The 25,032-nt window shown below is 40.8% G+C and overlaps 1 protein-coding gene across 1 annotated transcript in view; it reads right to left on the reverse strand.

Annotated features, from left to right (window-relative positions):
* LOC135476133 (matrix metalloproteinase-25-like) overlaps positions 1-25,032 on the reverse strand; it is a 61,936-nt gene that overhangs the window by 17,108 nt on the left and 19,796 nt on the right. Inside the window, exon 3 of the mRNA XM_064756047.1 lies at positions 14,343-14,617. Within this exon, the coding sequence (XP_064612117.1) occupies positions 14,343-14,617 (275 nt within the window). The remainder of the gene's footprint in view (positions 1-14,342; positions 14,618-25,032) is intronic.

The following is a 25,032-nucleotide window of genomic DNA, read 5'->3' on the forward strand; positions in this document are numbered from 1 at the left end:
CTGTGCATATACTGCTTGGTGCAGACAACATTTTTGATCGTGGTTTCTATGGGGGCGATATGTCAAAGCTCCTTTGGTTGTCTGTCTGGAAAAGTATTATCTAAGGGCGAAGCAAAGAAACAAGAGAATAGTCATGAAAAGACGTAGAAAATATGACATCCAGAAACTCTATCGTTTCATAATTATCGTTTTGTCTGGTTTCCGAAATTCGACTTCACAGCCCACTTAATTGTCGTGGCCAATGGACTGGTATCGAAAAACAGCCCGTCATATTTAACGACATCTCCGCATGTGGCGAGTATGACCTAGTCAGCGACAGGAAATGACAGCTGGGATTAATACACCCTCAGCGCCCAACTTCTTAAAGTATGAAATACATCTCTACAGCTACAAAAGCAGGAACGTTTTTCTTTCATGTCTGGAAAACTGTTGCTGAAGAAAGATTAATAATCAATTATATTTTTTGAAGGTTTGAAATTTTCGAAAAGGTTGCATAGAGAGCTGATTAGTGAGTTCAGATAGGCTACAGCCTGTACTGGACGCTTGCTGTCTTGAAAAACAGATACGCTACAGCCTGTACTGGACGCTTGCTGTTTTGAAAAACAGATAGGCTACAGCCTGTAATGGACGCTTGCTTTGCCCTCACAAGAGAAAAAAATTTGAAAAAAATTTACGTTATAAAGGACATTAAGTTGTAATTCAAACACGTAGGCACTTTACCCAGAACAGACCTTCCTGCAAAACCTTGCTATACCAGCAATAGCAATTAGATGAGATGCAGTAATACATGTTACTCTCCAAGGTTTGAACGTGTATGATCAAATACAAATGGAAATTTTGAAGAACACCGATGTCCACATTTGTACTGAAGCCCGCAAAAGCAGCGCGTTTTGAGGGTTTAGAAAATAAACACAGTATATTGTTTTCAGTTCCTCTGATGGCTGACATCGTTGTCTTCCCAAAACCTGTAGCGCGACAGCAAAGAGCTAATCGGTTACCATCCGGTCGTCTTTTGCTGGGTCCGTTCCCGCTGGACCGATTACACCACTCCAGACGGGACAGCAGCTAATGAAAGAATCCTCAGTCAACGTTGAGGAAATAATATAATAAGCGTTTAGGGATTATTCTTTGCCTTCCATAAGTAGCCATCTCCCAAAGTCTGCTCATCACAGGCTAACCGCTGCTGAAGCAACTTAGGAGAGGACCACGTGATGCCACCAAATCGGCCCACCAACTGCTTATTACTGCTAGTCAGTCGGGGACAGATAACTATTGAGATTTGCTGACATTGACCGAGCAAACAATAGCAAACAGGCAAATTGCATGCTGTTTGGATTGCCCTGTAATCTCGCAGACAAACGCTAGTCCAAACACTCAAATATGAAAAATGGTGCGCTGGGCGCTTGTCGACCGTACGACGCAACCATTGGTTAATTTACCCGAATTCCGATCTCCTACGCAGAGTTAATGGCTCTAGATCACAGATTACTAGAATAGGCCTGATTGGATTCTGCCATGGAGATGGATGGCTTTTGCTTGACCATCTTTGCTTAGACCGCTTCTGGCACTGTCACAATGTGATTTGCTCATCGCGCGATTGGAAACAGTTGTCTGTCCGTCTTTGATGTTTAACAGACGGACGTCTCTGATGTACTGACTAAACAGTCAATTTAGGTTCGCTCCCAAAAAAGCTTGCGATAGCCTTAATAAAGCAGCCCTCCTTAAATCAACTCCCATTTACTGCCACGTCAAAGAGATCGTCTCAACTTTTGCCAGCTATATTTCCACATCCAATACTTCCAATCATTACCAAATCAAACTGTCTGCTGCCTGGTAAACCTAACCAGATTTCCACATTCACATTTCTCTTTCTTATAGCACAGACATTTATTTTCTACGCAAAGAACTTAATAACAATCTTATTTCTTAATAAGTCGTAACAGACATAAACGTAATTTGACATTATAGACATAAGCGTAATTATTCGGCACGGATATAGACGTAATTGGACGTAACAGACATAAGCATAAGTAATTAGTGCAGATATAGACGTAACTGGACGTTATAGACATAAATGCAATTAGTCTTTACAAACATAAACGCAATTTGGCGTAATAAACATAAGCATAAGTAGTCGTTACAGAGATAAACGTAATTGAACGTTGTAGACATAAGCTTAATTAGTCGGTACAGGTATAAACATAATTATTTGTTACTGACATAATTCATATAAACCATTTTTCTGATTTCCATTTCTGTTTAGGTTTTCATCGACTGCGATGAATTTAAAAGCTGCTGATCGATCTGGAGTAAGAAAGCTCTTATTTAAATGATACTGTTTATAACTCACCAAATTATGCAATGTTACTGTATATAACTCACCAAAACATCAAATGATATTGTATGTAACTCGCCAAAACATGCAATAATATTGTATATAACTCACCAAAACATCAAATGATAGGGTATATAACTTACAAAAGCGTGCAATAATATTGTATATAAGAGACCAAAACATCGAAATGATATTGTATATAACTCCCCTAGACATCAAATGATATTGTATATAACTCCCCTAGACATCAAATGATATTGTATATAACTCAATAAAAAATGAAATGATATTGTATATAATTCACCAAAACAATACTGTATAAAACGTTCAGACGGGAAAAAACATGATAAATGTTTGCTTTGCCATAATGTAAGGTTTAATTATCACTAAAATCCAAAGAAAAGGAGATAAAATTGATTGGTTCTTGCAGCAAGGAATACTGGCGAATTCAAGGAAAATCCCCTAGTTATGTCGTAAGATATGTCCGATACTGAGAAGACGATGTGCCAATTATCATTTTTTGTGGTAAACACAATAAGAGGATCGAGAAAGAAAATGGAATAAAGACTCTAAGGTAAAGCGGCTAGGTGAGCAACCTGCACCCTGTCCACGCACCTTCTCTCTCCGAGTAGCTATTTCATTACCGAAGAAGCCCAACAAGAAAATTACAGTCGAAAACATCCGACATGTCATGGAAAACCTCCCCTTTAAGACATGTGAATAAAAACTAAAAACAGCGGAAGCGGACCCGGCCGATGAACGGCTTTAAGCTGCCACAACGCAGTTCCCTAGTTTTAATTGCCTTCACAGTTTCTGGATGCAAAAATTTCTTTTGCGTTTCACAAAGTGATTTATGCCCTCTATAGCAACGGCCAGCATCGAACAAGCAAAAGGAACACGTCCTTTCGGCGCAAACTGTATAAAAAATTTGTTTGTTTTCACTCATTTTATGTTGCATAGCGCAGTAAAAACACGCGCAGTGTAGTAAAACCAAATCAGTGCACCAGGCTGTAAAAGCCCACTCTAGGGTTTGCGTTATAACCGTAACTCTAATTGCAAAACCAAAATCGGACTGGCGTTATTAGCTTAAAGCATGGCCTTCATGAAGCCTGAGCAATGGATCCGACATCAAGGCTATAGCAAGAGATAGCATTTGAGATAACGTACAAACTGCTCTCGCTACAAGCAATTTCTCCTCCAGTACAAAAGATCGTATCGTGTCAAAACCGCGTTCTCTCCCTCAACTTTGGGGTCAATTTTTCGTTCAATTTCCTGGAATATCCGGAGTTTTTCCAATTGGTTGGAATAAAAATTAATGGAGTTTTAACCTGAGACGTTTTGTAATTTGGACTATCTGAAACAGTCTACACCAATCAGCGTCTTCAATGATCTTGCAGCCACCTCTGGTGGATGCATGAGGTCAAGAGGGTGAGACAATTCCCTAAATTAGAACCGAACCACTAAGGGCATTTTATGGATGGACTTATAATATCCATTTTAACAACAAGTGTCGAAAGAATGCTCAGGAATCCAAGAGTGTATTGTTCGAAAACTTTAGAAAATGTTTTTTCTCTCATTCCATCATATGAGTTCCAGAACAGTCATTCACTACTGATAAAAATGAAACTTTTTAGAAATTGTATCCGATATTTTCAGTTATTTTGACAGTGCTACTTTTTTCCAGTAAAGGATAATACAACGAATCCTAAGCAACTCACTGCAACCGGTTAAGTCGCTCCAGGACGAGCTTAGACGATTGTGTAAGTGTTTTTGGTAGTTTTGTACAAGTACATTATCAAACTCACTTGTTATGCGCTAAGCATGTACAATTGTCACCGACAAGGCACTATTTACTTAACCATACCATTAAATTCATTCCTAGTCGGTGTAGTCAATGTCTGACCTCCAGTTCAAGGTCATCCGGCTTACAGAACTATGCAGTAAAAGTAGTGCAGTTAGTCTGGTGCTACGTTTCTGACAATATATCTATTTGATGCCACAGATTTCTTTGAGTTAGTATGTAGTCAGGGTGTTGCATGCTATTTATAAGAAGGTACTTCAAGTAGGTTTCCATTACAAGATACGAACAGCATCACATAAGCCGTTATGACAGATGACAGGGCAGGGGGAAGTTTTGGGGCGGAAGCGGGGTGGGGTGGGAGGGGGTAGGAGGTGCTGGTTCACAGGAGTCGGAGGGACCATTAATCCTTACCCGTGGTCAATCTATCAAGACAGCGGACGCTGTAACCCAATTAATGAGGGATGCTGTCAAGTTCCATTAGAGGCTCGGACAAATATTTACACCAGGCCAGCGCTAGAGACTTGAGTTTGCCGCGATCATTTTTGACGGTTTTGCTCTCACCAAAGAGTTTGCCTTAGTCTCCGGGGGAAAGCTCGCAAACTGACGGCTGTCAGAGCGCGTCTCGTCCCCGGGAATGTAATACTAACCACTACGGCTCCGACGTCGGGACAGCTTCCTGCAAGACGCTATAAATGCATTATTCGCCGCTCCGGACTTTCGGCCAGGTCCGCTTTATGGAATTACCCCTCCGAGACCAATTGACTAAACGCTATAATTAACTGGTAATATAAGCTTTGTATATATTGTATCAAGCCTCAAACGACACAGCTGCAGGCATGGACATGTGCATGAATCTAGTTAGATATTTCTCAGCCCCCTTTTTTCTAGAATAACATGCTTATACAATTTCCATTAACTATATTTACAAGTCTGTGGCCTATGAAAAGTGTTGTGACCACATTCTGGTCTGGGACCTGCCACAGGCGAAAAACGGGCGATATCCGCATGAGTAAGCCTAACACACACTTGCGCACACTATATCCATATTCATAAAACCTTAACCAGATAACATATCCGGACATTTCCATACTTCTCCAGTTTCATAATCCCCGTAGCATTTAAATTCTCCTTGATTTAAATCTCTCCTCACAGATCCCACCACCCCTTCAGGCAAACACACTAGAAGAATCACATGCGCCAAACTATCACCCCAAACTTCGCAGGCTAAAAACCCCGGGAGTAACGCTTGTATTATGGCACACGATATTTGTCCTTTCAAGTTTGGGGACGCTTTAAAACCTTTTTTCGGGTGGTTGTACATGCAATCCCTGGTCAATGACAACTCCCGGAAAACAAATCAAACTTCTAACCAAGAACAGTAACTCAGTAAAACTTGTCACAGAGTGACAAAGAAATGGCAACCACTTATTGAGACTTGTATATGTCTGCTGAAACCGGAGGTCGAAGTGTTTCAATACGATACTTCAAGCTGATCTGAGAATTACAGCAGTGATCAGACCAGTACCATGAACTCACTTGTGTCAGGTAAATATAAAATGCAAGAAAGTTATATATGAGATTTCGAAGTACACCCTCTATGCTGAAAACTGTAGCGTACACCCGCATTTTGTCAGTGAGCAAGTTTAATGACGTCAACGCCAACAATCAATTCCAAAAGGTGCGGACCATAAACCTAACTTATTGGTCATACCAACAGTTTCAGACACACGAAGTACATTTCCAAAATAAAACTTCATAAAATAATCAAAGCAGATGAAATAAATGCCTCAAAATGACATGGTTCATTGCTGTGTCTTGACAGCATGGAGATCTGAACTTCTTCCCTTGTTTAGCCATGTTATTTGTTTAGCACTGTTTGCATAAACATAAATAAGCACATGCTGACAGTGGCCAGAGATCCAGAGACACCAAAAATTCGAAACTTTGGCAAGAAATTTTATTTTGTTTAAACTCCCATTTTTCCGTGTACCACTTCTCCCAGCTGCTAATGAAACCTCAACCTATTCCATTCTATACACCACAAACTGCTCAAAACCCTATATTCATCAGAAGCCATTTTTCACACGTCCACACATGTCCACAGGAAGCTGAATAGGCTGAAGCTGAATATTTGTGAAATTAAACATAAACACCTGTTTTTCTCAGTTAAAGTGAAAAACGGCTGTTAATGGTTGCCATAAAAGCCCCCGCCGACGATCGAGTTAATGTGAAATTATGTTGGATTTTACCAGCACAGTAAGTCAGTGTATAGATAAAGCGATATAAGGCAATCCGATACTTGTGGTAAAATCTTGTCTAAGCCTAAGAAGCTGAGTCTACATTCCAGGGCAACTGAGTCACCTTCAACTACCGAACTTTGAACCGCTCACGGCAGTAGTTCAGGGTTTCTATGTACATACACCAGCCCAGAAGTTTCAAGGAAAACTTGGAGAATCAATGACGTTTGCTTTCTCGAATTATTAATTACCAAATTGGTGGTTAGACGAAACATTTTCATTTCAAAACTTTGTTTCTCTTGTTTCTCTAATGCAGCTTATCAATATTAGATTTCATACAAATTAAATGTACTAAATATGATATAAATTCCGAATCCTGCACACTGGGTAATTAAATTTCTTTTGCTTCGTTATCTGTCAGATTACTTTTTGTTAATCTAGAATCTTTAATGCTTATAGAAGCTAAAAGGACTCCCATACCAGTTACAAAACTGTACCCATATACAGAAAATCTCTGAGAGTAAGAGGCAAGTCACAGGCTATCGAAGCAAACCAGGCTTAATTAGAACACTTGAATTTGGCCTTAATTTTAAGCTTGTGCACGAGGGACCTACTTTTTCTAAAGCTAACTTCCGGCCACTTCCATGTCGTGCCAGATGGCGTTGTATCGTGTTCCACTTCCGGGTAACGTTAAAAACGCGACTTTGCGTGAAGTTGGGCAATTTAAACACACCGCGATACTCGATTGCCATAAAAGCTAAACGGCTGTACGGACCGTTGTTGTGAACATAATAATGGGAAAATGCTATGAACGCAAGGGAAATTTCATAAACACTGCATACGCATATATCGTATACGATTTCTTTGAGACTTTCTTCACCTACAGTGCCATTTCAATTGAGGCTGACTTGAGGGTAATTCATTAGTATTATATTGTTTATTTCTGGAGAGAACTGGGCGCGTGCTTACTTTCAACTCCTGTACATAACCTAAAATTTCGACCATTACTCAGTTACATTTTGATAGATTCTGTAAGTTTGTTCTTAAAAATCTTAGAGATCTTAGAAAAATGTTAAGGGTTTATTTGGGGGGAAAGATGATATCCTACTAGAAAAAAGTTTCAGCACTAAGAGTAATAATTTATGACCTTCATTAGCCTCCAAAGATGCAACTTGTGGACGACATTTTAGGTCAAGTACTGCAATTACTACCACTGCAAGTGGCTTTAGCAGTCACCAATGGACCTACAGTTTCAGCAGTCACCAATGGGCCTACAGTTTCAGCAGTCACCAATGGGTCTACAGTTCCAACAGTCACCAATGGGCCTACAGTTCCAGCAGTCACCAATGGGCCTACAGTTCCAACAGTCACCAATGGGCCTACAGTTCCAACAGTCACCAATGGGTCTACAGTTCCAACAGTCACCAATGGGCCTACAGTTCCAGCAGTCACCAATGGGCCTACAGTTCCAACAGTCACCAATGGGTCTACAGTTTCAGCAGCCACCAATGGGTCTACAGTTCCAACAGTCACCAATGGGCCTACAGTTCCAACAGTCACCAATGGGCCTACAGTTCCAACAGTCACCAATGGGTCTACAGTTCCAACAGTCACCAATGGGCCTACAGTTCCAACAGTCACCAATGGGTCTACAGTTCCAACAGTCACCAATGGGCCTACAGTTCCAGCAGTCACCAATGAGCCTACAGTTCGAACATTCGCGGCTGTTGTGCATGACGAGATCAACACGCTTGGCTGGTAGACCTCCATTTAATAATCTCTGTATCAATGCCATCTAACCATGTCCGAACAGTCAAACTCATCTGCATACACACTCCTTCCTAGCAAACTAACCAACCCTCCCCCTCGGCTAAATATCGCTACCATCATCCCATAGCGCCCGTCCCTGGCGATATGAAAGCAGATAATGGCGCCATGCCATTACCAAAAACGTCCGAGGTATTCCAACGTTACAAGCTGCAAACAAGCTCAGCAGCAAATAGGTAATAGGTAGTAATGTTCGGCCTGGTGTATCAACACCCACTTTGACCGTGTACATTGTTGTGCACACACAGAACAAAAGTGCTGTCAATTGGATAAGTCTACGTTTACTGATCGACAAGACGGTGCTGGATCGCTGATGCTGTAGCATGCATCAATCTATTTTGAGTAAGTTCAGCCAAGCTGACATCTGATTAGGTTGTAATTGATGTCTCACATCAGTTCAGCCAGGTTCACATCAGATTAGGTAACACATAGGTTCTGTCATGTTGATATGAGATCGATTAGGTTCAGATGACGCCACCTAAATCCAAATTAGTCATACCATATACCAGTTAAACCATACACCAGTTAAACCATATACCAGTTAAACCATATACCAGTCATACCATATACCAGTTAAACCATATACCAGTTAAACCATATACCAGTTATACCATATACCAGTTAAACCATATACCAGTTAAACCATATTGCAGTTATACCATATTGCAGTTATACCATATACCAGTTAAACCATATACCAGTTATACCATATACCAGTTAAACCATATACCAGTTATACCATATACCAGTTATACCATATACCTGTTAAACCATAAATCAGTTAAACCATATACCAGTTAATCCATATACCAGTTAAACCATATTGCAAAACTGTTGATACTGTTTCGTTTCCGAATCCAGTTCGAATCCAGTCCAAACTTATGCAAGCAGTTTTGAACAGCCATATTTATTTATTAAATGCTGAATGTCCTTCCTTCGTTTGCAAGAGACACTTGAAAGTGATTTGACATCACTAGAACTCTTTACGCGTGAAAATGCATGGGCAAAATGACAAGTTCGGATTAAAACTTGAAAATATGTTCAAAACAAGTTGTCTCCTTTTCAAAAGATGGTTTAGAACATGACTGTCTCTGTCTATGCAGAACTGCTGCTCCAGCTTTCACTAACGATCCTTTTTTCTCCCGGGATCTAACCATTCTCATGCCAAAGTGGTCGCAAACAACAGCAGACTAATGAGCTCCAGTGGTGATTGCTTTATGCAAATGAGGCTCGTTTCACTTGGCCATGTGTCACAAATGACGAGCCTTTATGGAGTGTCGGGGGGGTGTATATACGGGACTCTAGATATCACCGACATGTCGGAGCAACATGGAGTAATTAGCATTTGTGCCCACCGAGGACACCTAAACAGTACTGGAAAACTGACCCCTATGGGCTACCATAGAATGCCACATTATGAGGCCGGGATGAAACCGTGGTGCCCAGGGAGTTCGAATCCTGATTGATCCACTTTGAGCTGTTGTTATGAGGGCCGCTCCTTACTGTTCGCTACCCACCACTGAAAAACACCCGGGCATGCACATTTCGTTCCCTCATTAATGATCACAGAGCAGTGGACATATAATAAATCTACAGGGAATAATACTACATTAATTCTGTTAATGGCTGATCATGTGACCTATAGAGCCATGAAAACTCCTGATGAATCAAACTGTTTTATCTGAAATTACTGACCTGAAAATTCACACTCTTCACAGTAAATAATTTTAATTATAACTTTAATGATCATGAAAGATTAGCTCAGAGCCAAAATCAAGCAACCAATAAATAATGCTGTCTAAAAGTTTTGTTCGGTATCATGGGAACTTTCTAAGTTGTAACATTCAGTAAAACAGATTCCATAACAAGCCACTGAGGAGGGTTCAAATATAATTATAATTATAACAAGAAAAATAATTCCATGAAATATATATAAATGTATATACACGTAATTACACTTGGTTTCACTGTAATATATATAAATGTATATACACGTAATTACACTTGGTTTCATTGTAATATATATAAATGTATATACACGTAATTACACTTGGTTTCATTGTAATATATATATAAATGTATATACACGTAATTACACTTGGTTTCATTGTAATATTTTCCCAATCATCCGCGCTAAACCTATCCACAATTATATGAAACATGAATTGATATAATCTATGGAAGCGCATTACGACATGAATCTGCGGATAAGCGCGTGAGCTGTTGGTTAGCCGCAGTACAGCATGTCACCCTACAAGTAGTATAGTTGTCTCTATGACTATGCATTAGTTCTCGGTAGACATTTTTCTCAGCTCCTGAAATCCCACCCACTGCATGTGTCCCAGGTGAGCCAGGGACAGTTGTTAGCTCGGACACCGAGTAAATACCTTCACACTGCATAAAGCTCGCTAAAATCCGAGGCGAGACAGGAAGACCGCCGGAGGTCGGCCCGCGGCAAAGAGGCATTTGAGCACCGTCAATGCGATACACAGGACCCTAACTCGGTGTCAGTTATGAATTTAATCTGAATTGCTGATGAAGCGTCCTACCAAAGCTGTCTTCTTGACTTACACCGGCAAAATTAGTGCGACGCCCAATCAGACAAGAAATGATGCATTCCCCTTTAAAATAGTCCCCCTAGTGAATATTCATTAGACAGTAATTAGTACGCCGGGGACCCCAAAATGACAGATTCAGCATCTGCATACGGGAATAAATACCTTTATGGAATTGTGATCGATATCAGAGAGCAAATGGGATGATTGGGCGGGGGGGGGGGGGAGGGGGTAGATAGGGGTAGGAACTTAGAGGGATGTGCAGAGAAAGATCTGCGGCAGGGTGAGGGTAAAGCAGAGATAATTTCAGCTTTCTGATACCAGATATAATTCGAAACAGCAGACTGGCTAGAAGAATGGAGAAGAATAACATTTGGTAAAATCCCCTCTGTGTCTAGCAAAAGGTCTCAAATAGCTAGTGTTTTGTTTGTTACAGCCCAGTAAATGGGTATAAGGTTCTTAGTTTGATCATGTGACCTGTTTTGCCCTTACAAACAGGTACAAGGTTCTCATTTTGATCATGTGATCTGTTTTGTCCTTACAAACAGGTACAAGGTTCTCATTTTGATCATGTGATCTGTTTTGTCCTTACAAACAGGTACAAGGTTCTCATTTTGATCATGTGATCTGTTTTGTCCTTACAAACAGGTATAAGGTTCTCATTTTGATCATGTGACCTGTTTTGCCCTTACAAACAGGTATAAGGTTTTCAGTAGGAAATATTTTCCTACAGGAAACACATTGTTAACGTTCCTGTTTTGAAACCCAGTGGAACCCCAAGTGATATTAATAAAAATATTATTACCGTCGTGGAAAGATTTCTGAGCTCTCAGAAACAGGAAGTGACTAAGTGACATGACTTTGAAGTTAACGCGAGGAGGGATTGTGGTGGGAAAGAAAAAAATGTCACACCGGACTCCCCGTCCCAGAAGTGAGTAGGTTTAAGGAGCGAAATAGCTAGAACTTTCACCGTGTCTCGTTAGGTGTCAGTTGTGAAGTTATGGTGGTCGGACCGTGTGTACAACGCCCGGGAAAAACCATATGTGCACTGGTTTGGATTAAATGTTTACCATATGATCCGGCCCGCACAGTCCGGGAGAGCAACGCCCCACACAAGACGAGCAGTTCCCACGAGTCTAGTCTCAACTTCAATATATCACCACTGTGCTTCCGAGAAGCAAGGAAAAAAAAATGTTGAAAGGAGAAAAAAATGTTGTCATCCAATTTCCTGCCAGCATGGTTGCCGTCTTGATGTCCGCAGTGAAGTCGGTTGGCAAGGCAACTTGTTCTTCCTCATTCAAGCAGGTTGTGATGACGTCATGTTACATCACAACCAGGCTGAACAAGGCAGAGCGTGAGTCACATCTGTTACGTCATCGTCCAGGCACCGGGTTTACGTCATCATTTTCCAATCGTTGGAATTACGTCTTTGGCATTTCAACCGACAGAGGTAATTTGCATTAACCTAGTCAAGGAGTACTGTTCAGTACTGTTCAGGCTACTACAAACAAACTAACAATAATTTACCTGAGGTTAATTTACTAATATGCGTAACTAAACTTGTCAAATATTATGACATAGCCGATGATCTAAGCCACATAAACTTGCTTGTGCAATGACATAAACTTTGCTTCCTGGATCGCGCACATTGTACATGAATCCCACAACAGCGACCTGGAGGACTGGGTCATTAACAGATAATCTAAGACACTTAAACTTGCTAGTACTATGACACAAACTGCTTACTGGATCGCGCATTTTGTATATGAATCCGGACACAGCGACCTTGGGGGCTCATCATTATATCACAATTGTCAACATAACGTCGACATTAAATACAACCGGCGTTTGTTAATATTTGCAATGCCATTATTTGTGTGAATTTTAGAAAACATCAATGGCAGTTTGGACATAGTTTGAGAAGCACTGTCAATATGGCTGTCAACATAAATGTCATGCCCTAGTCTGACAATTCAAGGGGGTGTAAAACCTGGTCAGTGAAATCGGAGAATCGAACCAAACTGCGGGAAACATTATGATCCACAACAACAAATAGCATATACTTTTCAAATTAATACCGTAATATATACATATAAAATGCAGGATATCATTTTCAGGAGCAGAGCAAAATACACGGGATAAACATGAAGCTATTCTGGATTAAATTCGGGGCAGATTAAATCAACTAGCATTCAAAAAGTTTTACAGGCGTGATAAATTATCGAACAGACTAAGTTTCTGTGTTTGGTCCAACAAATGGTGGGATACAAATGACCCAGTGTGAAATGCACAACGTTGACTAGAACTGGCGACGTCTAAAGCAGCTTTTATAGCTGTACTAATTGTGGACATCACTCATAGGCTTGTCCAGCTCCCCAGTCACGTGCATTTCATTTCACTTCACGGCCTTCTTAGCGGATAAAAGCCGTAACCTAATCAATAGATATCATATGCGGGCCGAGTACATAACGTTAATCTGAAATTGCGTATTTCTGACATGAAGATGAGGTAAGGTGATAGCCCCAACGGGGCTAATTCACGGACCACCCATCGGATTAAAACCGAGAGACTCTTCGCCCCACCGTCAAATTGGTCGATATCAGCTTAGACCGTTTCTGCCGATTTCACATCGTTAACAAATGGAGGTTGTGAGTTTTTAGAGAAGGGTACAGCTCGATATGGCGCCAGTTTAAAGGAAATTATAGGATGCTGTATGGCATTGGAAGTTTTCGAATTATTGAGTGTTTGGTTTTCTGAGTGTTTACTTTAAAGAAAGAATAAAGCGCACATATTTCTTATTACAGAGTTGTTCATGAGTTAAACACCGCGATCCCACAAACGACTAACCGCAAGATTCATAGCGCTTGTAAGTCAACAAATGCGAGAGGTTATGAAAACCCATTTGGATTAAAGAAATCTGTCTAAAAAATTAAAAAAATGTTGGTCAAGGTTACCTATGATTACTTAAACACTTATAATACATATTAGAATAACCACAAAATTACCTCTCATTCCCTGTTATTTACAAAAGTGTATTGTTTCAAGATTCAAAAATCTAAGATTTCTTAAGCTAATTCATGTTTTCAGTGTCTTAATTTTATGTCGTAATCCTGATGTAAAACGTGTAACTGCAGAAAGTGTGCAAAATGCGACTGCATTATTCTGTTGCAGCATGAGGAACTATAGCATAAAGGGATTCAGAAAGTCACAAAATGGTGCGACATGGACGCAAATTGCTGTCTAGTGGAACGCAGCTTTCCTTGCTACAACGCATTGGTACGACAAAGGTTTTCTTGATACACGGGACTAAAACACTAGTATTATTCTCAGGACGAGAAAACTATCAAACTTCGTCGTATATTTACATATTAAGAAGCTTTCATTTGCAATGGGCAGCTGAACTTTTGCCAAATATATCGAGTTTAATGAATGCAACTATACAGCCATGAACCTGAACTAAAACTTTGCTAAATTCGGTGCACGAGGCACGTAATTTTATCCACAAAGTATTGAAGACTATGAACACATTGAATTAACTTCTTTATCTCATGTCTACTAAGGTGAATAACGAAGGGAGGTAAGCTTACCTGAACGTCAGCTTGCGCTTGTTTTCCCATTTGGACGGCGCCAACGTGAAGCGTTTCTTCCGGCGGGAGAAAATGCCCTGGGTGCCGTCGAGGTCCTTGTTGCCACAGCGAGGCTTGGCCATGACGGCCAGGGTGTTGTGATCAATTGTGCCAGTTTCCGGGATCCTTGCGAATCTCTGGAAACGTTTGATGGCATTTTCAAAGTCTTCCGGGGCCCGGAGATCATCCAGTTCCCGGCTTGGTCCGGAAATATAACCATAGCGGGAGAGGAATTGCTGAAAGTACAAATAAATGTCAGAACATAAATATTTAACTCCCCAAAACAGTGGAGCTGTAGAAACTTTTAGCCGTTCTATAATCGTATAAAGGCCACAAGATGAAAAAAAGAAAAAGTGAAAGCTTTTGTGACATTACATTCATTACCTCACAAGCAGTCTCCGGAACTGAGCGTTTCAAAATACCTTTTATACAGAGTCTTAAATAGCCAGTGGATAGAACATTTTAAGAAGACGCGTGATCTTCCAACGTCCAGGGTTAGCTGCTGCATTTTTACCTCAGACGAACTTGGCTGAGATGAAAACTATGGAATATTTCCTTGATGCCGAAGATGAATACACGACAAACCAGAACTGACATAACATTTCGTTGTTAAAAGACTGTTTTAACTCATGGCCCTACTGTAACCTAGCCTTTTTCAATTTGATATGTTATTTATTGAGTTGATGGAATGTTATACGAATGCCGGAAAAGACGCATGAAATTAACGCATTGATCATTTAAAGTGTTTAATCTTTACACTGAGAAACGATCCACTATTTCACTGAACATACCAAGGGCAGCTTCCCATTGAGTTCTCTCTTTGGTCAAAAGAAAAGCTTTAAATTTAAATTTTACGAATGACGAAAATCCTACTGAACGCATATTTCTCCAACCGGAGGCGCGTCCCTCGGTCTATCCAACAATTCAGTTTTGAATTTTGCTTAGAAATAAACCATATTCCTCATATCCAAAGCCCCCAGGCATGAGCCATTTTCCGTTGAATTCGTCTTTCTGTCGGCAAATTTCCTACATTATAGCCATTCCATTGGGACTACGGCTTTAGGTGGCAATGAAACGGCAGTTTACTGCCATACACCAAGGCCCCAAGCGGCTTCAAACAGATTCAAACAAACTGGTCTTAACGGCTTCTACAGAATTGAAACGCTTAGCCAAATTTGGAAAAAACAAAATTGAACAGAGTACAAGCGCATATCCGAGGAGTAAAACGCAAATAAAAGGCAAAATTATCAACCATGAAAACAGAAAGAATCTGAATGCAAAATGCTCCATCCATACCCATCCATATTAGGGTGATTCCTCAGCAGCGACTCTCGTGGCAGGTTTACCGTTACCACTGCCTGTCCCTCTCTGAAGACGCTAGCCCTTTTCTACCCCACCCAGACAACTCTCTCTCTCTAATTCCCACATTCGCAGAAGTCCCTCTAACTTCTGGATAATTAGTCATCTATGGCCGACGGCTGTCAAGCACATACCGATGGAAAAGCCGCTTGTCTCCCTACAGCGCCCCTCACAGTATGAAAAACTCCTCGGCTTTTATGAGATCTTGAAATACAACCCGGGCCAGTCGGAATTGCCACAGTAACAGTTTAGGAGGGAATTATACGCAGACCAAGACATAAACCGACACGAAAAAACGGCAATAAGAAAAACAGAAGTTTTGTATTGAATTTCCACAGAAGGAAATAAAAATAATTTCTTCGTAAAGTCACTGATTTAAAGAGAAATTCTGGTAGTGACTGCACATTCCTAAGGACCGGTTGAGATGACATTCGTTACAGAGCCACGAGGTCACCGTTAGAGTTGCCCCAGCCGAAAAGGCAAAAAAAAAAAAAGAGGCGAAAGAAATTTTGTGAAGAAAAAGAGTTAAGTAGAACATAGGAGTGTCCCACAGACGCAGTGTGGAGGCGACGTATTGAAAACACATGCTACATCATCATTTACAACACACTCAAAACGTACACAAAATCTTAAACCAGAAGGAAAGACGACAAAAAATGGTCTTACAGAATCGCCGAGCGGTGGTTTTGGAAGTCGGAAGTGTGGAGATCTGTTGAGTTCGGGCGCTCGTCTCTTAGTAAGCTGAGGGAGGCTGGCGTTGTGGACCTGAAGGTTTAGTCCGTCCAGGCCCGGCCAGCCATCCACCAATTCCGACCACAGATCCGCATGATTATTCACAAACACAGATAAATTATGATGAGTATCGAGAGGACGGTAAATCGATCGGGGAAGAATTCGCCGATTGGTCCTGTGACTTTGTCGAGAGGTGGCCAGGGAGCCTTTCCAAGCTCAGCTGACCAGACGGACCCGCCCAGCTCCTCGGTACCCGTCCCCCCACTGCTCAAGAGAGGGGTCCGCCGGTCAGGAATTGGCATGAAAAGTTTCCAAATGGAATCGTCAGATCGATGGCAGACAAGGGGGAACAAGTCGGTGGGTCTATATCGGGGGGAACTCTGGCTTGGACAGACTTGGGGTAAAGAGACTGAGGATGGGAGGGGGAATGGGAAGGGAGGGGACAAGTGCAGTGGGAGGATGCTGTGTTTATCCCATCAGCATTCACCAAATAAAAGGTCAGAACAGTCCCCTCAATTATTTCTGTTGAACAAACAAACTAATGAGTCGCTCTTGGACACAAGCGCTTGTATGGCGGAATTAAGCCCAGTGTTTTCCCGACTGACATCTCGGAATGCACGGTTCCAATAAGCGTGTTAAAGGATCTCTGAACTGTCAAATCATCCACGATAACACCGGCCTGGCGATTATGCCCAAGACTTAAACGCCTCACAACACTAAAGATTCAGTGGGCCGCAAAACGAGCCGTTTCCTGTACTTTCCTCTCTTATTTGCCAAAGCTGCTAATGAAGATGGGATTGACTGCGCATGCTTTTAGTAACACAGGGTACAATCTAGAGATCTCACACTAATCGTAGACTGTGGAACTCTTTGGTGTCTTGTAAAAATACACGAAGACTGGGCAGGTGAACCCATTGCGATTTCCCAGGCCAACATGTTCATCAAACGAATTATTAGTCTTGGTGCATCAACCTCAATGTTAACTCTTCTCTACAAACATTTTGCTTTGAGGATACGAAGTAAAGTTTGTCAAAGTCACTGACCGCTTAGATCTGGCCTTTGGCAACGGCACAACTCCATGTATATAAGCCCGAACAGCAATGGCAGTCGAAGCACCCGGCCAAGTGCTCTGTGTTCAGACTTTCAATTACAAGAACTGTCTACGGCGAAACCAGTAGTCACTGTTTCCAATAGACAGGAAGGAAAGTGTCAAGGTTTAGCTACATCTTGGAGTAAAAAGGGCATATCTCATATTTGTTGTATTTATATGTCTTATAAGAGATGAAATTAGAAAGAAATCCCAGATGTGATGAACAGATATATCCACGAGTCACGTGTAAATGAGATTCAGAATAGCTGAAGCACTCCCCGTCAATCATAAAGCTTCTCAAATATTAGTTACCATGGCAATCGGGAGCCACTAAAACAGTTTGTCAACCGCTTCATTTACCGAATACTGTGACTTTTATGTTGTCAACGAATATTTGATTGTATGTTGTTTTTTTGTTGGTGTATCCATCCAAATTACTATATAAATAACAGTTGGAATTCTGGGCTTGTCATGGCGTAAGAGTTCAAACTGTCTATCAAAACCTGCTCTATGTACATGTCGCCACGATAAGTCATAATCATTGATGCTGTTTACACGTATATGCCCTACATTGCAGACGCTGTACTCAGATGTTAACAAGTACTAAACTCACTGTGTAAAGATGCACGGCAACGACACGGCATAAATATGCAGGTAGTGGGCCATCACGCGAGTTTTCATGAGATCTCAATGACAGCCTGATTCATGGCGCGGTGTTCTAAAAGGCGATTCCTACTAAATGCTTCAACCTGGACGTGACTGATTGATTGATTGATTGATTCATCTCTGACAGGATATGGGGTAACACAACGGATTGACGCAAGAACACAGCGGTACCCAAAGAAGCCATTAGGATGTCCAGTATGCATTTTTACACAAATCATGATTACAAACTGCAGCTAAGCCAAACCCTTCGTACAAAACAAATGCACATTTACTAAGAAAAATCAGGAAATGAAAACAGTAAAAACACCAACACTATATTGCTGAGAGTAAAATAGCAAGAGCGAATTAAACGGCTCCCACAAATGCTCCCAATTAAAAGCCTTTATAAATATAATCAGACACGTGACAATGTGTGCAAATGGGTTACTTATATACAGTGTAACTGAGGAATTGAAATAATCAGAAGACGAATTAACTGAAGTGACGGCTAAATATTTAGTAAACATTATTCTGAAAAAGGGCCCTGCTTTTAAAAATTCCACTGAACAAACATCATGGCAGTTAAGTCAAATGCATGGATAAATTTATTGGCGGAAGAATGATTGGAGATCAAAGGCACGGAATAACACGATCTCACCCGAAGTTGGAAAAAGTCGCGTCTGAATGCTGTTCTATAGCCTGCCCATTTCTCAGCCCCTCGTATTTAAGCCATGAGTTACAAGGGGTGGACAGAATGCCCATAACGTTCCATTAGCAGCCATATGGTCTTCACATAACAATTATATCATATTTTGAAAGGAATAAATAATGCCATAATTCTGTCACAAACACGAACCCATCGCTAGAACCAGAACAACGCTCGGCGCCATCTGACGGCAATTTTTAAATTATCCGGGCATTTATGAAGCGGGGTTGCCATCGTTACGCTCTCAAGAGACAACACACGCAATGATGTTAAAATAAGAGGCGATAATGTTACAGTGGTCGATTTAAAAAAAAATATAAAAACAAAATCGGACCGTGACCTTGATGTTGATAACACGCCCAATTTCGATGGGTCATACATACAATTTCAATTTCATTTGGACGTCACTGTTTGATACAAGGAGAGAAAAGATCTACAATTGCTACAGCTGCAGGTTCAAGCCCAACTATGGCTAACCCTGCGTTCTGTTCTATAAAACTGTGAACTGACGTTTCAACCTGAACCAGTTTACATCTTGCGCATGCGCAGCTTTACAACGAACCGACTATCCATATGATCGATATCGTTTGCACGTCAAACATCACGGTAAATCTGTCTCTAGTCGTCAATCCAAAAAGCAAGAAGGAATAAATAAACTGGTTTAAATGGACGTAACCCACCTTCAAACAGGCTTGAAGCAAGTTTTTTCAAAGACGATTTTTGTTTCAGGTTTACGTGACAGACAATTATCTCCGCACACTGATTCTTACTTCTTCGTGAAACCAAACCCTGAGCCGACAAACAATTAAGACGAGTGACCTTGAAGAAATCGAGTAAGAAAAGAAAAAAAACAAGCAGTGGTCTTGATTTAGAGCTATGGTAATGTATTCCAGTAATTCACAGCAGGTACTCCGTGACCGTGGCCTGAGTTTGCCGCGGCCTGACCCCTGTGGTAAGTCCCCACCCCCTCATTAATTAAGTTGCTTCTCGTGCAATACGGAGTGGGTGGGCGACCCGGAATGGGCCAGGTGGAAGCGGCCCAGATTCCCCAAAACAGATTGTGTAATAGAAAACGTGACTTTGGTACTGGTAAATACGTTCATGGATAGATTGATAGGTGTTCAATACTCAACATGCAGAGTCGATTTATGGTTTGCTGAACCATACATGGTGCTGGCGGTTGTGTTCCGCGTAGGTCCCTTAGCGTTGTTTTCATGAGACTGTTTATTATATATGTGATGACAACACAGTATTTTAAGGAATTCTAGACCAGTGACGTCTGATAAATTACTATTGACATCAATGCATTACATTTTTTTTCTCATAAGGCCTTGTAAAAGTTTTAGGGGATGTGTAAGTTGCTACTATCTAAACATTTACATAAACAGTTAAAATAAAAGTCTAACTGAGGTTGCTTATTCGCTGCTTGCGAGTGACCATTTGCCAAATATTTTCACACTGACAATGTTGCTTTGCTTTTATTGTCCTTGTTCTAGTTTTTCATATTAAAGCACATGACCATATAACTCCCATGGGCTAAATAAATTCGAAATAAAATCCACATTTGCTTTAATTAAATTAGCCACTTACTCACTAAACATATCTGGTCTGTATAGAGTGTTTTGCATGAGTACAAACATCTTTGTATCGATCGTTTCATAATCATTACAAATATTCTGCATGCTTTGAAAGATGGACCTCTTTTGACATAGAGGTGTAAAAGGTCACGTCTTTGCGCGAATAACTTCAAGATTACCTTACTTGTCTACATGTTACAAATCGTTGAAACTTGAATTTAGCGATGCCGTTGGCCAGTGTACTTATATACACATGATGCCACCATGAAAACGATGATAACATTAAATATGATAATAACAAGAGATGGGCACTAAAATTTACCATAAGTTAGAAGAAGATTATCAAATCATACCTTTAATCTGATTTATCAGCCGATATAATTCCAATATTTATCCAAATGAACCAAATCATCCCATCTTCGGCAAAATGGCACATCACCATGGCAACACACACGTGACTAGCGGGTACCATGACATGGCAGCTTTCCATCGTGCCAGAGATATACACAAACAAATGGCTATCTTTAACTACCTCTCCAATCGTGGCGAAATGTGTGCTAGTTAACAGAATGACACAGATGTTTCTACTGTATACACGCAAGGAAAAGACGGGACACGAAGAACTCGAAATATATATATGTGTGTGATGTAGAAAATGACGGGAAAAAAGTGGTAGAAAAATTTGGTTAATAGGATGTAGAAAAAATCTATAAAAAGTATTGAAGCCAAGTATCGTCTTACTTTAGGAAAGCGGTAGTCTAATTTGGATTCTTTATTTGCGAACCCATTGACTACATTAAGAACAACATGATGAACAAATATAATTCAGAGACAACTCACTATTTCACAATTGCAAATTCCAAATGGTGCTCAAATCAACAAATATTACCCTTAAACAACAACGCCAGAAACAGCTGTCCATTTTTTGACAAGATTTTGAAAGCACGTTAAAAACGAACATGACGTTAAGGCAGCTGAATCATAAACTTCAGTGGTAAAGTGTGCCAAGAGAAAGCAAGGCCCGTAAAAAAATTTGTCAGGAGAACATTAGGTTTTGGGTCGCAAGTTACAGACAAAGTGCTGACGACACTCCTCCCAAAAGCAAACCTCATTGTTTCAGCTGCCAGAGTTACAGACCAACTGTGAACTATCAGTTACACTGTTAAAACTCTCCTGTCTTTGCTTGTTTATTCGCCTCATACACAGAAGTCAATGCTGCCCCAAATCGTTTAACGGCATATCTCCAGTTTCCCCCGTTATGGGTAAACGCCCAATAGGATCTTATAGCCTATGGGTACAGAAGCCGTAGGGGCTGTGGGGCTGGGAGGAACGAGTTTGTACCCGCTATCGGTGGCGGAAGAGACCCCGGTCCACGTCAACTCTTGACAGTGTGGAGTGACGGGTACAAGGGAATGGCGGGGATAAGGGTTAGAGACAGGAAGTGGTGTTTACGTTGCGAACTAGGCTGTGGGAATGGTAATCTGGATTTATGTACCAAAGTATAATGCAAGTAGAGAAATACTATCACCGGACCGGTACTGTTCATCTGAAAGTATTGTCTGCTAGATTAACAGCCAAATATAAAACTTGAATGATATAATTTGATTTACTCAGGCAAAACAATGATTTAGAACCGAGTTCTCGCACAGAATGCTGACAGCTAAATTCACTGATTCCTTGACTGATTGAATGAGAATTTGATTCGACCGCATCAAACCATTGTCAATGGAGACAGACAACACTAACTTTTTTCTGATTCTGAAGTGTATGTACACATTCTAAAAAAGATACAACTAAAAACAATAAAATACCAAAAATGGAAACTGAGCCTTATACTGCGTGTTGCAATGTCGTAGTCATATGCTATGTTATGTTATAACACGTTAGATGTACAGCTGGAAGCACGGGTGCATAAAACCATCACGTAGCATACATGTACTACTGTACTAGATGCAGGATGTGTTTATCGGGAGGCCTTGTTTTTTTGTTTTTTTAACCGTTTCCTTAAGAGAACCATATAGTTTACAAAATGTACCAGTTTAAACAATACCAGCTTCTGCGCAGGTTGAAGCGCTACAACCCTTAAACCTGGTGGTTTAACATTAGAAAAGGTTGTTGGTGAGTATCAACCGTCGGGGTGTTATACGGGACACTAATATCAGTGTCCACAACTCCAGCTGACATGCAGCACGGTGGGAGAGAATCTGGGGATGGGGTGGGGGATAGGTTGGGACCGACGGTTCCTAAGTACCTCCAGATGTTGGCTTGACGGTTCCGACTATGGTATTATTTACCAAAACCACTTGAGTTCTCAAGCACTTGTGACAGGGCTGCACGGGGGACCAGCCTAAACTCCTGCTCCTATTTCAACTCGATCGTGTTTCTTTAATATTATCCCCCGAAAAACGAACAAAATTTTTTTTATCTGATCCAAGAAATTAAAGGCCGCTAGTTTCCTTCAAACCAAAATGTCCCTTCTTTTGGTGGTATAGTTACACTGAAAAGGGATTTTTACACAATGTACATAATATATCATCAATTCCCCAATGAACCGCAGGAAAAATTCCATGAATAATTTCTGTAAAAAAAAACACGAGACAGCAATCTAGTCTCAACAGATTATCAGAAATAAATTTTACATAAACATTTCTCCTGCTCCATGCCATCATGCCATTTATAAAGTAAAAAGTTAACTACACGAGAACTTTGTTATAATGAACTATGGCAAAGTTTTACCTCCACAATGTGTTCTGTCTCTATACTTTTCAATACTGTTTACAATAATGTTACAATTTTGCGGAAGAGTAAAGCTCTTTATACACTTAAGTTGTCAGAAAAATGCTCCATGGTACCACGATACTTTTCTCACGAACAATACGTTTATTGGATATGTATCTTAAGGCTAAACTCAAGGACTTGTCAATAAAAAGATGGAGGTCAGTATCATCAGAATTAGAAAGCAAAGTGACCCAGATAAATAAAACCTGACCTTTGAAAAGTAACCGATGAGCTTTCCAAGGAGCGAGATAACGAACGGCGCGCGACATTACGGAAGAAAAGTGAAGTTCAACCAATGTGACATTAGGCAAACGGTGACTCCAGAGCCACTGACCGTTTATTGCCCCTTAGGGGAAGCACGACCAATCTTAACAGTACCAAGTCAAAAGGTGGAATTGAACCCCAAGCTCATGTGCTAGCGATTGGGATTCGTGCACTTTAGCCATTTAGCCTCATGAATTAGATCTTGTAGGCTGACGAATCATCCTTAGCATACCATGTCTAATTCATTAGGCTACTTACAGCGTGTAATTCATTAGGCTACTTACAGTGTGTAATTCATTAGGCTACTTACAGCGTGTAATTCATTAGGTTACTTACAGCGTGTAATTCATTAGGTTACTTACAGTGTGTAATTCATTAGGCTACTTACAGCGTCTAATTCATTAGGCTACTTACAGCGTGTAATTCATTAGGCTACTTACAGCGTGTAATTCATTAGGTTACTTACAGTGTGTAATTCATTAGGCTACTTACAGCGTCTAATTCATTAGGCTACTTACAGCGTGTAATTCATTAGGTTACTTACAGTGTGTAATTCATTAGGCTACTTACAGCGTCTAATTCATTAGGCTACTTACAGCGTCTAATTCATTAGGCTACTTACAGCGTGTAGTTCATTAGGCTACTTACCACTGAGCCATTTCTCAGTCTCCGAGACTAACACAACATGTAGGCAACGTTATCTAAGCATAAGGGCATTGCGTGGGATAACAAACTGAGGATAAAGCCTGATTATGAAAATTAATCTCTGGTAAAGACTAGTCGAAGGATTTCAAACTGTCATATTTTCAACATCCTAATTCAGGCCGTGAACGCGAACACACGCACAACCAGCTACACAACAAACGTTCCTTCATGGCATTGTTTACAAGCTACACACAATCCAGTAAATGACTGGACATGAAGTAATGTATATACCATATAACCCTCTGTTTACATAAGAGGTGGGAGCTTTGGGGGCTTCCGGTGAAAAACACTTTCCAAAAATTCAGGCGATTTCCTTTGTCTCTTATCTGAGACCCAGAGACCGCCGTTGTCCCGCCAATCCACGTGCTACTACAGAGCTGTAATCGTTGCAGAAGCGGGGAAACAATCTGATCACATGGGAACAGGGTAGACAGGTTTCGCTGACATGTTTCAGTCATCATTATGCTGATGGAAAGCAGATGTTCGCAAAGAAAGATGCCAATGCAGAAATGGATTAAAAACGCTTATAAATGTAATAAAACTAACCGTTCTCTCTCGAGGAAAATTTTCTTTCGGGCAAATTCTCTCTCCGCAAATTCTCTGCAGAAGCAGACGACCAGCTCTGCACGTGCTGTGGCTTCGACAGCTAGCGCTTATGAAACCAGCATTTCATAGCAATGGGCGTCCCGAGGGCTGAAAACAAGGCCTGTAGGTCCTCTCGACTTAACTTTCAATAGTCACATGCCCAGATCTGAGTTGAGACTGAATACAAATGCAATACTCACACTCCCTATA

This window comes from Liolophura sinensis, chromosome 10 (genome assembly GCF_032854445.1).
Source record: "Liolophura sinensis isolate JHLJ2023 chromosome 10, CUHK_Ljap_v2, whole genome shotgun sequence".
Classification (NCBI taxonomy): Eukaryota; Metazoa; Mollusca; class Polyplacophora; order Chitonida; family Chitonidae; genus Liolophura; species Liolophura sinensis.